Raw genomic sequence first — 19,819 nt, 5'->3', positions numbered from 1 at the left:
TGGCCCCGAGGGGTAATTGTAATTCCTGGGTGTCTGGTGCGTGTTAAGAGGGCAGTTAGCCATGAAATGCCCTGGTTGCTTGCATCGGTGGCAAGTTGGTCTGGGACGATCAGAATTGTTATTGGGTGGCCCTGAGTGTCGGGTGGGCCCTGCGGGTACCGGGGCTCGGAACTCCGTACGAGGGGGTGCACGGTAAACCTCTCTGGGCTCAACCCGTGCTGGAGCCCGGTAGCTCGTTGGCTCGTGAAGACGGGAGTCATAATGTTCATCCGCTAATTTGGCTGCTTCTTCGAGGGTGGAAGGTCGCCTGTCTCGCAGCCACTCCTTCCCCTGCTGTTCCATGCCATTATAAAAATGTTCTAAGAGAAACAATTGTAAAATTTCCTCACCAGTCACCGCTTTACTCCCGCTCATCCAGTGATTTGCCGCTCTCCGCATTCGGTGTGCCCATTCCATATGGGTATCGTTAGGCTTCTTTTTCGTGCCTCGAAACTGCCGGCGATACGTGTCTGGAGTTACAGCGTACCGTTTTAGCAGTGTCTCTTTAACTCGCTCATATTGTGTCACTTCCTCAGTACCCAAGGTACGAAAGGCTTCCAGGGCTCGCCCGGATAGTTTCCCAGACAGGATCGTGGGCCATTCTCTGATGGGAATCTGGTGCAGGGCGCATTGCCTTTCGAAGTCCGCCAAGTATTCATCAATTCCTGTCTCGCTCTCTAGAAAGGATCTAAATGCCGCAAAGGGTATCTTGGGCTTCCCAGCGTTTTCGACAGGAACGATTACCTGCGGGGCTTCAGCATTGCGTTGTGCGTTTACTAGGTCAAGTGCGTGGGCTCGGGCCTTTCGTATATCCTCGTCTGCCTCCGCCATCAACTGCTGTACTAGTTCCATAGGTGGGTTTGGCCCGTATAGGGAGAGCCTCTCCCGAACAATCCTTGCCTTTTCATCACCATTCGTGGTTGGTGCTTCCGCCATTGTGAATCTTTGATCCAGTTCGGTCAGTTCTGCGATCAGTTCTTTCCTTGGCCGGTTGCTGGCGTACCCTCCTCTGCTTTCCAGTAAATCTTTTAGGGTGGTACGCTTCAATTTTGTGTAGGTGCTCTCCATCCGTTCCGTACCTCTCCTAGGAAATCCAGGATGATCCCGCCGCTGCCACCAAATGTTACGGTTACCCTTAGGCTTGCTGAGAGCTGGACCGCTTAGTCGTCTGGATTCCTAGTGGCTGAAGAGGAGAGAGAGGTTTTCCGTAATATTCCATAAGAGTCCTGTAAGTGTAGAACAATCCCACTAGCTATAGCATAGCTAGGATACCTTTCTACCCAACAAAACGAGTCGAGGCTGCGATTTGAGGGTCAAGTAAGAACTGAGGACTGGGCTGACCAGCCTGCTTTTTATTGTCGTTACATACAAAAGGTATACTCCCAGGGGGAGGCATAAAATCACCAATCACATATTGGATACCTCCCACACATCTCCTCCCCTCAGATAAACAGTTAACATGATTATGCAGTACATATTTTAACCAAGTTCTGGATGCACCCCAAAACCAGGGGGTACCCCTTTCAATTCTACACCGCTGTACCGATCTTGTTCCGGGGAGCAACATATCCGAAAACCAACCAGTTCGGCTGAATGGTTCGAGAGTTATGGGTTTTCAAAGTTTTGACCGACCGCTCAGACTTCCTGGCCGAAAATGGTTCCACACGTTCAGGCCTTGCGGTCGGTCTCCGTTCGTACGGTGAAACTCCACGAACCCATTGACATCCATAGGTATCCTGGGGGTCGCTGTACTCTCCCTGCGAAGGGTAATCGTCCTACCGAACGGTGAGCCGTTCGGTAGGTCCAGCACGAAGTTATACTATCCTGGAGGTCTCAGCGGTGTTCGCCTGGGTGCGTCTCCGTTTTTAGTTCCAGACGATTGCTGGCAAACACCGCTGGTCGTACGTAAGATGGCCGCGAACACGTGCAAAGTCTTGAAATGGCGGCCACCTATACGTTAACACAAAGGATTCGTGCTGAACCATACCAACGACTGCAAATAAGTCAGACAAGTGCAGATAACATTTAAAGGCACATAGATCAATAAGGTTTTTGTAACAACATGTCACACATGTCATGTGTCCTCAAGGGGTTAATATGTAAGTAATCATGCTGTGGATCAGTCTTTACCTTGTGTAAGTATTTTTTCTTCCAGTTCTGTAATACCCATTTTATCTTTCCAGTTAAGAAAGTTTGCAAACTCAACAAAGTTAATCAGGCCGTCGTTGTCTACGTCACAGTATTCAAGTAAAGAATCTAAAAGTTCAACATCCAAATCCAGCCCAAACTGATCACAAGTTCGTTTTAGATCATCCTTATCAATTTTTCCATCACCATTCTGAAACATAAAAAGAAAAAAAAAACACAAAAATGTACAAATACGATTAAACATCAAATACAAATATTGTAAGTGCTTAAAGGTAGACTATACCTACACTAGCATGCTTTTTCATATCGTTTTTGTTATATTTACAGATATCAGTGGTCTTTAACAAAACCCTGTGTAATTTAATTTGTACATGTCATTAATCAAGCTAAATAAAAGTTCAGATTTTTTTTAAATATTCTCAAGTGCACAGGTAGAAATATGCAATACCTTGCATTAGTAAATAAAAAAAAATACGGCATTGTGTCGTTTGTTTGTTTGTTTGTTTGTGTGGAATTTAGATAGCCAGCTCATGTCAAACTTAGTTAGGTTTATCCTGTAATGAAATCAGTAAAACATAGATAAGAATGAGTGTTGTAGTGGATGGGATCTACTTAAATTTTTCTGCAACATTTGATATATCTGCATAGAAGGTTTCAAAACAAATTTAATCAGGCTGAGAGAAATATGCTTACAATCGTGTTTAAAACTGGCTTGCAGACAGAATGCATCTTATATTGTACCAAATGGGTAAGTAAGAAATGTCCATAGTTAGAAAGGCTGAAAAGAGACTTGAATCCATCAAGTTCAGCCTTTCTTTCATCTGTTTGTGCTTTTGTTCTAAATTTGCAGGAGTCTTTCCTGAGTACACTTTGTTGTAATATGTTATTAATTGTGACAAGCACAAATCAGTTCTCGAAGTTTTTAGACTAGACACTGGCATTAATTACAATTCAGCTTTGGTAATAAATTCATGTTTTCTGATTTTTCTCTGGTATTAAATGAGGGCTTCATATGATATTACAAACCAAAAATGTCACAACCATTTTCTGCCGGTAACATCACTGAAGTTAGAAATTGTAATTGACTTAAAACTGAGCTTAATTTCAGATGTCTTTGTTAATCTGGTAAATTTGTAAAAATTTTAACGATACTCCAAATTTGTGACAATTTTTTTTTCTAAAATATTTTTAAAGAACTTTTCAACTAGTACAGAAGATAAGTTAAGGGTACAAACAATGAAACAAAATAGTTGTATGTAGCATAATAGAAACAATGTAGCATAATAGAAACAACCTAACCCTTTTTATAGTACAGTAGTGGCAATAATCGGTAATATATGTCATCAACCGGTAGTGTTCCAAAGCAATGTTGATAGGACCACTATAGGCACCCAGACCACCTCAGCTCAATTAAGTGGTTTGGGTGCCAGGTCCATCTTGGATTAACCCTGCCTGCTTGTAAACATAGCAGTTTCAGAGAAACTGCTAGGTTTACATATGGGTTAATCCAGCCTCTAGTGGCTGTCTCATTGACAGCCGCTAGAGGTGCTTCCGCGGTTCGCACTGTGATTTTCACAGTGAGAAGACGCCAGTGTCCATAAGAAAGCATTGAGAATGCTTTCCTATAGACTGGCTGAATGTGCACGCGGCTCTTTCCACGCATGCGCATTCAGACGATGACGTCGGGAGGAGAAGGAGAGTCCCCAGCGCCGAGGGAGCCTGGCGCTGGAGAAAGGTGAGTGTTTAACCCCCTTCCTCCCCCTTCAGCCCTGCGGGAGGGGGGCCATGAGGGTAGTGGTATCCTCAGGGCACTATAGTCCTGGCACTGTAGTTGTCCTTTAACCCCTTAAGGACCAAACTTCTGGAATAAAAGGGAATCAAGACATGTCACACATGTCATGTGTCCTTAAGGGGTTAAGCATGAAGCATAAAATGAACATTTTGAGTATAATCTGCATGTGTTGTGTTCACAATTTCATTGCCAGGTTTAGTTTGTTGTTAGACTGCATGTGTCCACTTTATGAAAGACAAAATTGGAAATACCTCCCTGGAGATCTACTGTTGGCTATAAACTACTCAATCAAATTTCCAAGACATACCTTTTTCAGATGCTGTCAACTGCCCCATTTGATTAAACATTTTTGTAAACCAATCGATGTGTATCCTTCTATTAAGAATTATGCTTAAATAATGGGGACTTTTAAATTGTATAGTTATCTGTTGTCTCTACACTTCCAGTAGACCACTCACCTGTTATTAACATGTATAGCTTGGAGGAAAGACGAGACAGGGGGGATATGATAGAAACATTTAAATACATAAAGGGAATCAACACAGTAAAGGAAGAAACTATATTTAAAAGAAGAAAAACTACCACAACAAGAGGACATAGTCTTAAATTAGAGGGACAAAGGTTTAAAAATAATATCAGGAAGTATTACTTTACTGAGAGGGTAGTGGATGCATGGAATAGCCTTCCAGCTGAAGTGGTAGAGGTTAACACAGTAAAGGAGTTTAAGCATGCGTGGGATAGGCATAAGGCTATCCTAACTATAAGATAAGGCCAGGGACTAATGAAAGTATTTAGAAAATTGGGCAGACTAGATGGGCCGAATGGTTCTTATCTGCCGTCACATTCTATGTTTCTATGAAGATAGAGCATAATAGTAAAACTATTTTTGACCTGTACGTTTTTTTCTTCTACCTGTTTTTCACATACAGGGCCGTACCTCATAAAAAAATAATATCAACAGATGGATAAATATTGCAGCTGACCGCTAACCTTGTCATAATGTCTAAATGCTTCCACTAGTGACCCAAAATTCTGATAATTTGCTTTCTTCAAGTGTTGTTGAACAGCTGCCAGGTTGGCTCTAAGTCGCTCTTTGCCACGCAGATAATTTGTAGTCCTGTATTGAATGAGATCTCCAACTCCTGAATGAAAAATTAAAAGGAGTTTAAAATGCATTTGCACTAGAAAAAATCACTGGCATAGATAGGACAGAATGAAAAAAAAAAGTGATGATGACCTCTCACTTAAATGAAATGTATAATTATTTTATTGAAACTATTTGTTAAATGTATTCATGTAAAACATTTAGTCTAGCATTGTTTTTGTAAGATTTTTCTAAAATATATTTTTATTTTTTTTTTATTTTTTTAATTCTTTATTTTTCTTGTGCATGGAGAGACAGGTTACATTTTCTTGCGATGCCACAACAGCATTAGCAAGTCGATTAGGAACATTAGATTTAGCATGGCATGCGATATGACGGCACATTTTTGTATTAAAGATATAAGTTTAAGCTATTGATTCTGGTAATACAACCATACATGAGGTTAATAATAAGCATTTGCGCCAGTATACTTCAATGTCGCTTTGGATCCTTAGAAAAGAAAAAAAAAATTAAAATTTAAAATAAAAGAGAGCTTAAACATGTCAGGCTACACTAGACAAAGCAGCGCTATGAGGGTTAAATGTGTCCAGGCGAGAGGTTTGCATTTTATGTACCAGCAACGGACCTGGCCTCTGATAGTTCAGGTTAGGTATAGCTTTGAAGCTCAACTTATGTGTGTTTAGTCCCCTTGCTGGGTGCATAGGTGATATACAGTCCAGGTAGCGTGGTGTATGGTGTGGGCGACATTAATGTGAGACAACTGATGAGCTTGTTTCATGCCTTTAGTGTTAACCGCTTGGGGTGTAGAGAGTGCTTCACCGCTTGTGTAGATGATAAGGGGGTCAGGAGTCAGTCCCGCAGCCCAGTTCCTCGGGGGTACTCCCAGATGGTACAGGCTTACCCGAGTCCCGATCTGCTGGGCCTTCAGTGTGGTAGGGATTTGTTCAGCATAATTTGACCAGCATGGAAGGTGGTGAGAGGGGTTAGTGTGCCTTTCGGTTATAGTCCCTTGCTGCTGTTCAATCCTCCCGAGGGGGTGATTTAGAGCACTGGGGTGTCCGATATGGCAGCAGGGTTGTCGGCGTTGTGTGGTGTAAGGTCGGGTAGTAGATACCGGCTGTATGTCACCGCTGGGTTCAGGGTTCCCGCATGTTTGCAGGTCGGGTGTAGCTGTCTAGGGGAACCCCTCTGCCTGTCCGTCATCCGTGGTTTCCTAACGGTGCTGATCTGCTGTGCTCTGGTGGTTCCTTTCTTTGCCGCCATTATAGTGTTGCTCCAGAAACCGCCATGTTGGCAGCGGAGGTTCCTCCTCACTCTGGGTTCTTCGGGCCGCGGGAACAGTCCCCTGGGACCGGGATGACCCCCACCGGTCCAAAGGGGGGGGGAACGAGGCCTCTACCGCGTGGCTTCAGAGGTCCGAGTGGAACCCGCAGGGCAGGATAGCGAGGCGGCGGCCGTCCACCTCACTCACCGCCTGTGTAGGCCTCAGATGTGGCTGTGCCGATGTGCCTTTTCCAGTGTCCGATCGCTTGTAGTTAGATTGGCCTCAGCACCAGCGCCTCTTTGCCCGCAGGACCGCTTCTGCCAGACTGCAGGTAGGTAGTTTTGAGCTTTTTTTCAGGCTTTAAAGACGATTTTCTGCAGGAGCTCGCCTTGTGTGCGACCTCTCGGCATGGCGGTCCGGCCCCGCCCCCTAAAATATATTTTTTAAGTAATATCTATTTAAGAAATTTCTGTAAGTACAGAGAGTAGGTTAAGGGTACAAACAATGAAATAGAAGGGTTCAATCTAGCATAATTGAATCCCAGTTGGAGTTACAGTTAAAAGAAAAAATGTAAAAATGGAAAGTAGTAATGCTTCAGAATGTGTCAGGATTACTGTAGATGCCCAACACACAGAGCTTAAGTGGATAAATAGAAAAAACCTAAGACGTATTACCGGGCCTTAGAATGGCCGGATTTAACACAAAAAGCAAAAAAAACACAAGATAGGGAAAAGACAAGATGTAGAAATAACGTAAACGATGAACAAGCCATGGGTCAAGGAATACAGAGATCGGATAGTCAAAAGGATAGCCAAGGTCAAATACACAAGAATCAATACAAGGAACGCGTAGTCGGATAACCACTATGGAAACCACGACAGGGCACAGAGAATTAGACAAAACCGTCTTATATAGCCTAAGGTGCTCCCTGATAGGCTGCAGGGAAGCATGTGATCATGGGCATGTATAAGAAACACCATCATGATTAATACAGATTAAAACTGCTCTGGCCCTTTAAGGGTTAAACAGGGAGACCCTTTAAATACTTCAAAGTTGCAGCGGCCGGAATCTCTAATGGTTACAGAGCCGGCCGCTGTGAGAGGAGGAGGAGCCACCACTATGGGTGAGTGACGGGCAGCATTCCCATAACCATGTGGGAATGCCGCTGGACTGAGACGTGACGGGTAGGAGATCGGCGGTATTCTCCTTAGTGTGTGGGAATGCCGCCGCAATGATGCGCGCCCTCCGGGACCCATGCTGCTCTCTGACAGGTGCGGACCCGGCAGGCGGCGTAACAGAATGGAGATTTCGTTAGTAATAGACCAGGTGATTATGGGAAATAAAAATACAATAAATAGTGTAAAATTACTTTTGGTGAGAAAAACCAAGCTCAGGCTCCAGCTGTTCCATTTTGCTCTGAGCAAATGTTTTAGTACCTTCTGCTGTTAAGAAATAACCTACCACTACTAGATGATATGAAATGCTATAAGCTGGCAAATCACGTTTGTGATTTTAAGTTAAAAAAACAGGTTATGTTATGGGACTTAATTTATCCTAATTCATGCTTCACATGGTTATTTGGAAAGATTAAGACAATAGTCACAAAATAGTTTCCTTGGAAATAAACTCAAAAAAGCAAATGCACATGGGGTATACTAAAACATTTTTTTTAAAGACTAATTTCAAGATAATTAGGGCAGCTTTACAATATATTGACTGGCATACATTCTTTAGTGAAAAAAACCCCACTTAGAATGATATCTACAAACAAATATTAAAAAGGTACATTTCTCAGTATGTACCATAGGGTAATAACCTATATCTTAGTGGGGAAAGTAAATCATTAAAAATAAGAAAAGGACAGTTAAAGCATTTAAATTTAACATTATAGAGGCATCCTATAAAATGTATAATGAAGCCTATAATGCATGCAAAAGGCGTTTAGATTCGATAAACTACGAAAGGAAAAAGTAATAGCCAAAGAATGCAAAACCAACCCCAAAACAGTTTTAAGTACATAAATGCTAAAGAAAAAAAAAAAAAAAAAATGAAAGTGTGTAAGCAGGTGTAACGGAGCTCCGTGTACTCCGACCGAGTACCCTCCGTTGATGGATGCTCCTAGCACTTACAGAGGACTCCAAGCACTGCAGACAACACCACAACCACCGCACGCTCCACAACCGCCGTAGCTTAACTGGAATGAACCTCCAGCATTCAGAACCGTGTGGGGAAGACCTCTCCTCCAGGAGAGCGCATCCGGAACAAGCTCTTAAAAGAGCTAAGTGATTAAGCTCAGGGGAATATGTAGAGCATAGAAATCCCCAGTGTGATACAGCAATTCCCTCCAATAACGAGACAAGGCTACGTTTTGAAGGGTCAAGAAGAACTGAGGACTGGGACACCCAGCCTGCTTTTTATTACAAAAGGGTACATACAGGACACTCCCAGGGGGAGGTTGAAATTAACCAATCACATACATGATACCACTCCCATGTCTCCTCCCCTCAGATAAACACATAACATAATTATAGCATACAGTAAGAATACAGTTTTCACACATACACTGTAGCTTTAAAACTATACATTCAATAAAAATTACATATTTGAACTCAGCATACATCAAACATAAACACTTCCAAAAATCAGCCAAATCCCTCCAGCGGATCAAAAGTTAGCCGGAGGTCCCTTTATGACCGACCGCAAGCACAATTTCCTGCCCAAAACAGTTCCATAGATTTGGGCTGTTCGGTCGGTCAATTTCATGCCGAAAAACGACATTTCGAACGGGACTTAGTCTCTGGAGCTGAAAAACGAAGTGTAGGAGAAGGTAAGGGTCAGCGGTGTTCGGTAAAATGTGTAGCCGATTTCAGTTCCACAGAATCTTTAGCATACACCGCTGGCCGCATTTGAATGAACAAAGATGGCCGCCGCCACGTGCAATTAACCTGCAGTAACCTCACAGCCTGGGAGGTAAATTGCCTGCACACTTTAACTTCTGGGTGGTCCGCCTGTGTAATACTTGGTTCAGTAAGCCCTATTTACTGAACCAAGTGGGAGAGAGCCAGGGGCAAGTTATTTTACAGGTCTGGGGACATAGTCTTAAAGGGGTATTGTTCAGCAAAGTCACAATATGTCCCCAGACGGTTCTTAAAGGGCCATACACACCCAATAAAAGTTAATACGTTTTCAGGGGCACAATCTTCCAGGGGCCATAGTCATGAGGAAGGAGGCTGGCAAATAGGCTTCTCCACAATCCAGGGAAGCAGGGCAATTTTCCATTTAAAGGGCCAGTTACAAATAGCGATTTGTAACACCAGGATATAATGAAGACAAGGAAAAGGCAGAGATTTAAAATAAATGTTTCTCCTCCATATATATTAATGAAGAACCTATGGCTAGAGCTATGCAAAGTATTGACGCAAAAATGTGCAGAAAAATTGTGATTAAATGACTGGAGACAAGGTGTTGCAGCAACTAAAGAAAGTTAATATAAACAAAGCTCCAGAGCCTGATGGTATTCACCCATGAGTAATTAAGGAGCGTGTGGAAATAAGTAAACCTCTGTTCTAAATCTTGCAAGATTATTTTCTTTCAGTATTTTTACTGGAGGATTGGAGGAAGGCAGATGTAGTTCCTATATTAAAAAAAAGAGTTCAAAATCTTTGCCTGAAAATTATAGACCTGTGAGCTTAACTTCTGTGGCTGGGAAAGTATTTGAAAGGTTATTAAGGGATAATATTCAGGAATTCATTGAGAAGAACATTTTTATTAGCAAAAATCTGCATGGTTTTATGAAACATAGGTCATGTCAAAGTAAGTTAAATGCATCCTTAGAAGAAGTAAGAAGAAGTATAGATCAGGGTGTGACAGTGCATGTTATCTACTTGAATTTTGCCAAGGTGTTTTTAATACAGTTACACACAATAGGTTAGCGTGGGATTTAGATAGATTGCAGGACTGGGCACTCAAATGGCAAATTATATTTAATGTAGAAAAATACAACGTTATGCACTTAGTGGTAAAGAATGCCCAGGCAACTTACACCCTAAATGTTAGTGAATTAGGGATAACAACACACAAGAAAGATTTGGGAATTGTTATAGACAACAAACTAGACAACAATGTGCAATGTCAATCAGCAGTGGCTAAGGCCAGTAAGGTATTCTCATGTATAAAAAGTGGCATTATTTCTCAGGATGAGAATATAATTTTACAAATCTTTATAAATCACTGGTAAGGCCACACCTTGAATATACTGTTTGGGCATCTGTTCTAAAGAAGGATATTATGGCACTAGAATGTATAATTTTAGTTATGAAGAAATGTCAACAAATTTTAACCTCTTTAGTTTAGAAAGGGGGCAGGGCCAGATAGGGTGTGTTTTGTCATCCACAATGACAAGCACGCCTCATCTCAAAGTGAGCATGTTGGTTCAATGCTCTTCCAGGGCATGAGAAAAGGGCCCCGTATTTGTTCTGCACAGTGCAAGCAAATTTAATAACATGCTTGCATTGTTTGCTTGAAACTTGTCTCAGGGGTTTCCATAATTGGGATACTCACTGTATCCCATTTATGGAGACACTATGTTTTTGCTTAAATGGAATCTAGTGTGTGCATGGGGGATCCAGAGTGTGTATGTCAGGAATGTAGTGTGTGTGTGTAGGTGGTGTAGGGGATCTAGTGTGTGTTTGAAGGACTCAGGAGTGTGTATAGGAGATCTAGTGAGTGTGTGTGTGCGCGTGTATTGAGGATTCAGAGTGTATATAGAGATCTAGTGTGTGTATATCTGCAGATATCCAGAGTTGGGTAGGAATCTAGTGTTTGTCTGGAATTTAATGTGTTTAGGGGTGCAGTATGTGTGTGAGGGGTTCTGTAGTATATATACATATATGTTTGGTGTGTAGTATTGTGTGTGTGTGTGTGAGAGTGGTGCAGCGTGTTTGGGGGCTGCTGTGTGTGTGAGGTGTGCAGTGTGTGTGTGTTAGGATGCTGTGTGAGGGTGATGTGTGTGTTAGGGTGCTGTGTGTGTTAGTGTGCTGTGTGAGGGTGATGTGTGTGTTTTAGGGTGCTGTGTGAGGGTTCTGTGTGTGTGAGTGAGGCAGCTGTGTGTGTTAGGGCACTGTGTGTTAGGGAGCTGTGTGTTAGGGAGCTGTGTGTGTTAGGGTGGTGGGTGTGTTAGGGTGGTGTGTGTGTGTTAGGGTGATGTGTGAGGGTGGTGTGTGTTAGGGCGCTGTGTGTGTTAGCGTGCTGTGTTAGGGTGCTGTGTGTTAGGGCACTCGGTGTTAGGGTGATTTGTGAGGGTGCTGCGTGTTAGGGCGCTGTGTGTGTTAGGGTGATGTGTGAGGGTGCTGTGTGTTAGGGCACTGTGTGTGTTAGGGTGATGTGTGTTAGGGTGCTGTATGAGGGTGATGTGTGTTAGGGTGCTGTATGAGGGTGATGTGTGTTAGGATGATGTGTGTTAGGGTGATGTGTGTTAGGGTGGTGTGTGAGGGTGAAGTGTGTTAGGGTGCTGTATGAGGGTGATGTGTGTTAGGGTGATTTGTGTTAGGGTGCTGTATGAGGGTGATGTGTGTTAGGGTGATGTATGTTAGGATGCTGTATGAGGGTGATGTGTGTTAGGGTGATGTATAAGGGTGATGTGTGGTAGGGTGCTGTATGAGGGTGATGTGTGTTAGGGTGTTAGGATTGTGTGTTGGGGGAGGAAGGTAAATGCCAATATTGATGTATTATTTTTATAATAATTATTATTTTTTTTTTAAACAGACATTATACCCCCCCGCCATTCTTACCTGTAGCCTGGAGGGGGGGGGGATCGTGCTGCTGACATCCATCCTTGGTGGTCCTCGTAGTAAGTGAACTGTAGCCTGTGGGGCTAGAGTGCCTGTGGGGCTAGAGTTCACTCTTGCGAGACCCGGACCATTGCCATGGCAACGGCCCGGATCTCGCGAGAGAAGCCCAGCGGAGCTGCAAGTTAGAGCTCCGCCGGGTCCTCTCTCCAGGTTGGCTGTCTACCTCCCTCTCTCCCCGCCGGCGGGCGCGTTTGACAGCATGTGGAATCCTTGATCTCCCCACCGGCCCTTCATGGAAAACATAGCACCGGCTCTGCCTCAATGACCAGCTGGATCTCCCCCCGCCGGCCTCGGCCCGAGGCCATCGCGGCCCACCGGGCATTTGCAGGATAAAACTTACCAGGAAAGGTTAAAGGATCTTAACATGTATAGCTTGGAGGAAAGACGAGACAGGGGAGATATGATAGAAACATTTAAATACATAAAGGGAATCAACACAGTAAAGGAGGAGACTATATTTAAAAGAAGAAAAACTACCACCACAAGAGGACATAGTCTTAAATTAGAGGGGCAGAGGTTTAAAAATAATATCAGGAAGTATTACTTTACTGAGAGGGTAGTGGATGCATGGAATAGCCTTCCAGCTGAAGTGGTTTAGGTTAACACAGTAAAGGAGTTTAAGCATGCGTGGGATAGGCATAAGGCTATCCTAACTATAAGATAAGGCCAGGGACTAATGAAAATATTAAGAAAATTGGGCAGACTAGATGGGCCGAATGGTTCTTATTTGCCGTCACATTCTATGTTTTTATGTAACAATGTAAGCACACCTTGTTTATTTTTGTTGGAAAATGTCAAAACATTTGCTCCAAAAAATAAAGTCCCAATGCAATAAAACTTTACCGTATTTTTCATGTTGGAGAGGAGCACCAAATGTATGATCTGCTGGAAGATTCCTAGTGTCTGCCATACTGCAATAAGAAACACATATTAGTATGTTTCAAACTGTGTATCTTTTACTGTCTGCTTCACTTGAAATGTACAAAATACAGATTAAGAAAACACCACACACAAACAAATACTGTTTTAAATCTTACAAGGCTACTTAAAATCAACTATTTTAGCAAACAATTATGGGGATTCATCTACACCACATGACCATATTGTGTTAAGTCTACCACTACATCACAGAAGCCCAATATTTATGGGTACTGTGACATAGTTGTGGGCTTAACACAATATGGCTATATAGTGTGACTGAGTCCCCATATTTGTTCGCTAAGATTTTGAGTAGCCATATAAGATTTAAAATAGTATTAGAGAGAGGTGGAGAAAGTGTGCACCAAAGTAAGGAGAGGCTTACACTTGCAGGTGCACTCTCAGCATTAAGGCAAGAAGCTACCCTGCTCACACTAAAACATTGCAATCAGCATTCTGTCCTGCAGATCACACTGTGATCGGTGCTGTGCAGCTGGAAAAGACAAGCACGAATTGTCAGGTGAAGAATGCAAGAAGTTTTTCAGAAGAACACATGAGAATCACTGTGGCTGAGTGCAATTGCTCAGTGTGACAAAATAAACTTTCCCTTGGAATGTCCAAGGTTATTGTGTTGTGGGATAAAAACAAAGGACACCCCTTAAGGGTAGTTAGCCAAGAAGTTTCAGGAGTGGGTGCCGTTCTAGGTGATCGGATGTCGCTGGGTGAGTCCACCACTGTAGAAGGTGGTCTAAAAAGAGAGCAGAGTTGGGGAGGCACCACACCAAGTCACCTCCCCCTGTGTGGCCCTAGCAGAGGGACCCAAGATTAAAGTGTCCATCCACAGCTTTTCCATGTTCAAGGATGGCAAGGATGACATCAATGGGTTTCTCCAGAAATTTGAGCAGCAGTGCGAGATCAACAGCCTTTACCATCATAAGTGGGTTCCTGTGTTGTACAACTGGCTGACAGGCCAAGCCAGGGAAGATTGCATTGCTGTCCCCCGAGAGCAACAGGAAGACTACTAGCCTTCAAGCGAGCCCTTCTTGCCCTGTACACTGTCACCCCAAAGGCCTGCCGGATGCGGTCAAGACCTATATGCTACCCCTGAAATACATGTGGAGGAGTGAGCATGCTCTGCGGGTTGGTGGATTGGTGGAAAGGGGGGGGGGGGGTGGACTGTGTTGAGAAGGCTCTTAAGGCATTTTACCTGTAGCAGCTTTATACTGTTTGCCCTGCTGGCATAAAGCAGTGGGTCCAGGACAGGAAGCCCACCACTGCCAGTGCTGATCATGCAAAGCAGTACTGGCAGACCCGGGGCAGCAACTCCAGCACGAAGAGCATCCGCAACAAATTCCAGTAAGCCCGTTGCACCAGACCAGGTGATTTCGTTAGCCAAACCTCCATACCCAAGCAGCAACCTCAGCAAGAGAGAGGTCTGCTGACCCTGAAAGGGAGAAAGCTTTCCCATCAAATCCACACAGAATCCTGGAGTATGGAACCCCATTGTTTTCCATGGGGGCCAGCATCCAGGCCACTTTGTGAGGGATTGTCCTTCCCTGTCTCAGGTCCTGAATGCTTTGAAATGGCCGGTCCAGTGTGTTGAGGAGTGGGAAGAGGGTAACGGGGTTCACATGGGGGTTAGTAAGACCAGGGCCATAATAACTAAGACATTTTATTGGCCACGCCTTGTAGACCATTACGCAGTTATGTAACTCCTGTGATCCATGTCAGCGGATTGGTAAAGGAAAGGGACAGGGGAAGGCATTGCTCCAACATATGCCCACAGTGGGAACCCCCTTCCAAAGGGTCACAATAGATATAGTGGGACCCTTGGCCTGCCCGAGCAAATCCGAGAAAAAGTTCATCCTCACGGTGGTGGATTATGTCACCTGGTTCCCTAAGACTGTGGCTCTTTCCCAAAATAGAGCAGACGCAGTTGCAGACACCTAGGTGACCGTGTTCCCCCGCATTGGTTTTCCAAGTGAGATATTGTTGGACCAGGGTACCTAATTCATGTCTGCACTGGTCTATCAACTCTGGCAGCAGGGCGGTGTGAAGCAGCTCTGATCCGGCCCCTACCCTCCCACACCAATGGCCTTTGCAAGCACTTTAACAGCACTCTGAAGGCTATGCTTTGAAGCTTTGTGGACAAGGAACCAGATTGGGAGAAGTTGCTCCCTCTGCTGTTTTTCACATACCACAAAGTTCAACAAAAATCTACAGGATTTACACCTGAGTTCTTGTATGGTTGGTGGGTGCGGGGGCCCTTGAACTTGCTCTGGGAGTTCTGGGAGGGAGACAATGACCATGAGAAAGTCTGTATAGTTCCCTTTATGTTAAAGCTGAGGAACAGGTTGGAGGCCCCTGCGGATTGGTCCAGAAGAACATGGATGCCCCTCAGACAAAACAAATGGTTTAGTATGATCGGGGAGCTCGAGCCTGGTACCCTCCCCAGCCAATAAGCTACCAGCTGCATGGCACGATCTGCATACTATTGTCTGGAGTGTTAGCGACACAGATTACATGGTAACCAAGGACCACCAGCGGCACCTCAAGCGCATGGTCCATGTCAATATATTGAAGGGGTACCAGGAGCAAGTCACTACAGTTTTTGCTGTTTGCCCGAAACAGTCCAGATGAAGAGGATGTGGAGCCTGACCTATTGCCCAAAGCCTCTGTGATTTAGCACTTTGAGTGCTGCATATAGCTCATCTGTCAGTCTGGGCCATTAAATGTTGCCTCTGTTCACAGGGTATGCCCTTGGTATCAACTGATACCTGGGTATCACTGGTGTGAGTAGAGGTTTATCGCTCTACGAAAATTGCAGGTGCTATATAAATGGCAATAATAATAATAATCCTGCTTACATCAAAACGTTAGGACGTTCCATACCTTTCGAATGTCATTAAAGCCCACTGTGTGGAGGACAGCATGAAACATCCTAACTTCGTTAAGGAGTTAATAGTATTTGAATTTACCATACAAAATACCAGTTTATAAACTAAGCCAGAATCATTATTGTCGAGTATTTTACACAATTATCTAAAACAATATACTGTGACTTACTTAATAAGATTAACAGTAATGTGAGATATTATGGGTTTAATGATCAGAAAAAAAGCCGCTGATCAATGCACATAAACCTTAACGGATATGAAAATAGCCATTATACTTTTAGTAATTATCTGAATTAGTTGACCTTATGAAGATATTAATGCGCATAAAATTTTATATGAAATTAACTCTTATAAATAAAATGTGAATAAAAAAAAAATCTTAAATAATTAAAAGTCACTGTACTCACTGAAGTATTTTTAAGACCTAATTAATAAATTGATGGTATGATACTGCATCTGGCAGACAATAAAAGCATTACCTATATATACAATTAATTATATATAAGTTGGTGGTATCTTACCACCCTTTGGTAGCATTGATTATCTGCATTCCTGATGATTAATTGGATGTGTGGGTAATAGCTTAATTTTTAATTCCAAGAATATTAGCATTGGCATTAAAGTAGAGCTATATCTGCCAATTATTACTAATATACACATCATAGTAGTTAAGGATAGATACTTATTCGAATCTGATGTAATCATATATTTATTGTATTCTCAACATAAGATTGTGGTGATATGAATACTATGTTAGATTCATTCTGATCGTGCTTCATTTAGAACAAACCAGCCTTGGCTAGTCAGGCATTTTACCATTGTACGCTTGTAGATGTACCCATTGTTAGTGATTTTAAGGTAATCAGTTACTTGTGATTAACCCTGTCAGTAAAAATGAATCCGATTACATTTACTAGAATGCCTGTTCTATTTCTAAATAAATACATATTAAAATGCCAAACAATATTTAGATCCCTGGTCAGCTGGACTTCTCACCTGACTATATATCATTACTGAAACATACATTGATATTAAAGGGACACTATAGTCACCAGAACAACAACAGCTTAATGTAGTTGTTCTGGTGTCTATAGTCAGTCCCTGCTGGTTTTTGTAATGTAAACACTGCCTTTTCAGAGAAATGGCAGTGTTTACATTACTGCTCAGTGGCACATCCAGTGGCAATCACTCATATGGCAACTAGTGGTGCTTCCTGGATCAGTGCTGCACAATGTTCTGCAATGATGGTCAGCATCTCCGTGCTCGGCATGTAAACAATAAACGCTCCCAATAGAGATGCATTGATCCAATGCAAAGAGATGCTGGTTAAAGCAGCGTGGCATTTGACATGCATGTGCAATAGCCTACCAATGTTTTCCTATGGGGAAGCATTGGATTGGCTGATATCATTTAAATGATAATCTCAGCCATGGAAGTGGAGCAGGGCCATCCACAGCGAGCGTGTCACTGGAAAAAAAGATGAGTTTAATACCTTTTTTTTTTTTTTTTTTAATTCTTTATTTATTGAAGTACACTGACAGCAATTGAAGCACAAAAAGCAAACAGTACTACAGTTACAACATGGTCACCAAGAATACAGCACAAATATGAAGACATTTAGTGCAATTACAGGTGACCCCAACTTGAGGCACAAGGAAACGAAAAAAATAGTAAGCACAATAAACTAACCGTCAGCAAGTTTTTGTTTTTTTATATAATGGGGAAAGGAATAACAAGGTAAACAGTAAACATAGAGGGTGAAGTAGCCCCCGGACATAACTCTCTTCCTCATATTTGCAACGCTTCCCTACTGACCTAGATGGTCAGACCATGGCAATGATACCGACCCTAGGTCGCTCCATACCAAGTCCCAAAAAACACCTCTGTGAGGATTAAAGGCAATAGAAGAGGGGAAAGAGGGTTAGGGACATAAGAAGGAGTAAATGGGACATTGGGGAAGGAGGAAAGAGGATAAGGTCACCACATGGTGCCAGGTCCGAATTTTACTGTTTCCACCTATTGGGATCAACACATTCGTATCACAGGTCGGGGACAGACTCTATTGTCCGGAAAGCTACGTGTTGGGAGCGGGGTCCGGGATTCTGATTCCTGGGCTGAGGGGAAATCATCCCTTTCCCAGCTCCCACTCCCACTCCCTCACCCTCGCCCCCTCCCCCACCCACTCCCCCAGTTCTCCCACAGAGTTTAATATCTTTTTAACCCCTTAAGGACACATGACATGTGTGACATGTCATGATTCCCTTTTATTCCAGAAGTTTGGTCCTTAAGGGGTTAAAAGGAGGCAAGAATACATGTTTGTGTTCCTGACCCTATGGTGTTCCTTTAAGTTGATAAAATCTATCAATATTAATACATACCTTTAAAAACCCACCGAGACACATATAGTGAAATAGGTGATTTTTGTACTTATGATACACTTGTATATCAACACATTTATCAATAAATATACTGAATGCTATAATATTTTAGGCTACAATATCATTACATTTGGCATAACTGACAGGATTTCACTTTGTTGTTATTTAGTAATAGTTGGCATCAATCAGTAATGCACCAAATGGGGGAGGTGGGGGGCAGTCTGCCTGGGTGACATATGGTTCACTATTCATGGGAAAGTGATGTTGGGGGGTATGATGTTGAACTGTTGGCTACACTGTGGTGAAACCTGTAAATCTGCTGAAGGTACAAAGCATTCATTGTTATCATGATCTGTTGCTATAGCTCCCATAATTCACAGTGAATTTGTTTCTGTCTGGAAGTAATGGGAGAGGAGCCTATGTTAGTATTTAAATTAATTTTGTTATGATTTAAAGGTTTTTTTTGGAAAATTATCTTGGCTGTAAACACGAAGCAATAATTGTAAAAATGAACTTTTTTTAACATAGCATGATCTCTTTTATTTTAAAATGTATATTCAAGATTTTGCATTCAATATCACAATGCAGTTCGTTCCAGGAAAAGTCAGAGAATGGAGAAGGGTAAACAGTGCTCTACTTTATGTTCTCTTTATGCAGCCTTGCAAAAAAACTGAATGTATAACAATGACTGGCAGAGAGCCATAATTGAGACTCCCAGTTCTAGAACAGAGCTAAACAACACAGTTTGGATTTCTAAATGTATTTATTTATTTACACATAAAAATATTTGGTAAGTTTAACGACACATAAGCATTATTTTAAAATCCTGGGTAGTGACCATTCCCATATAATGGGAATATTATATGCCATAATTTAGTGTGTACTATTAGACTCCAAATTATCTCTTTCCGACAGAGACAATAGTTGTGCCTGGGATGAGGTTTAGAGAATACAAAAAAAAAATAGACACAATAAGTTAAAATTAATCCTGTCAATGGAGTGATTCTTTTTTTTTAATTATTTATAACAGTGAGCGTTTTGAAATTAAAAACTGAAGGAATCCTTATTGTTTGTTTAATGGCAACTGCACTTGCTGTGAGTGTGGATTGTTTTAATGGAGACGGAATATTGAATGTGAGGAATAGTTTTGATGACTTTGTACTAAATCCATGTATCCCTTAAAAAGATATATCACCATGCAGGATGTGCACGGTGATTGCTCTACATCAGCGGTTTCCAACCTGTAGTACGTGTACCCCCAGGGGTACTAACCAGCTCCCCCAGGGGTAGGAGAAAGAAATTACGTAATTGCGGAACTGACTTCAGCATCCATTTATAAATGGCAGCCACAAGCCAATGAGGAGCATCACATCCTCACATCATCTGCTCTTCAGCTGCCAGACAAATGAGGAGCACCATATCCTCACAC

The 19,819-nt window shown here is 42.5% G+C and overlaps 1 protein-coding gene across 1 annotated transcript in view; it reads right to left on the bottom strand.

Moving 5' to 3' along the window:
- The window catches only part of EFHB (EF-hand domain family member B), a 73,562-nt gene that overhangs the window by 23,495 nt on the left and 30,248 nt on the right, over positions 1–19,819 (bottom strand). The window contains exons 8-10 of the mRNA XM_063450694.1: positions 13,041–13,108; positions 4,970–5,121; positions 2,170–2,377 (exon numbers count right to left, since the gene is read on the bottom strand). Coding sequence (XP_063306764.1) covers positions 2,170–2,377; positions 4,970–5,121; positions 13,041–13,108 — 428 coding nt within the window. The remainder of the gene's footprint in view (positions 1–2,169; positions 2,378–4,969; positions 5,122–13,040; positions 13,109–19,819) is intronic.

Source organism: Pelobates fuscus, chromosome 4 (assembly GCF_036172605.1).
Source record: "Pelobates fuscus isolate aPelFus1 chromosome 4, aPelFus1.pri, whole genome shotgun sequence".
In the NCBI taxonomy this organism is placed as follows: domain Eukaryota; kingdom Metazoa; phylum Chordata; class Amphibia; order Anura; family Pelobatidae; genus Pelobates; species Pelobates fuscus.
The sequence above is the reverse complement of the archived record's forward strand: the minus strand, read 5'-3'. Positions and strand labels throughout refer to the sequence as shown.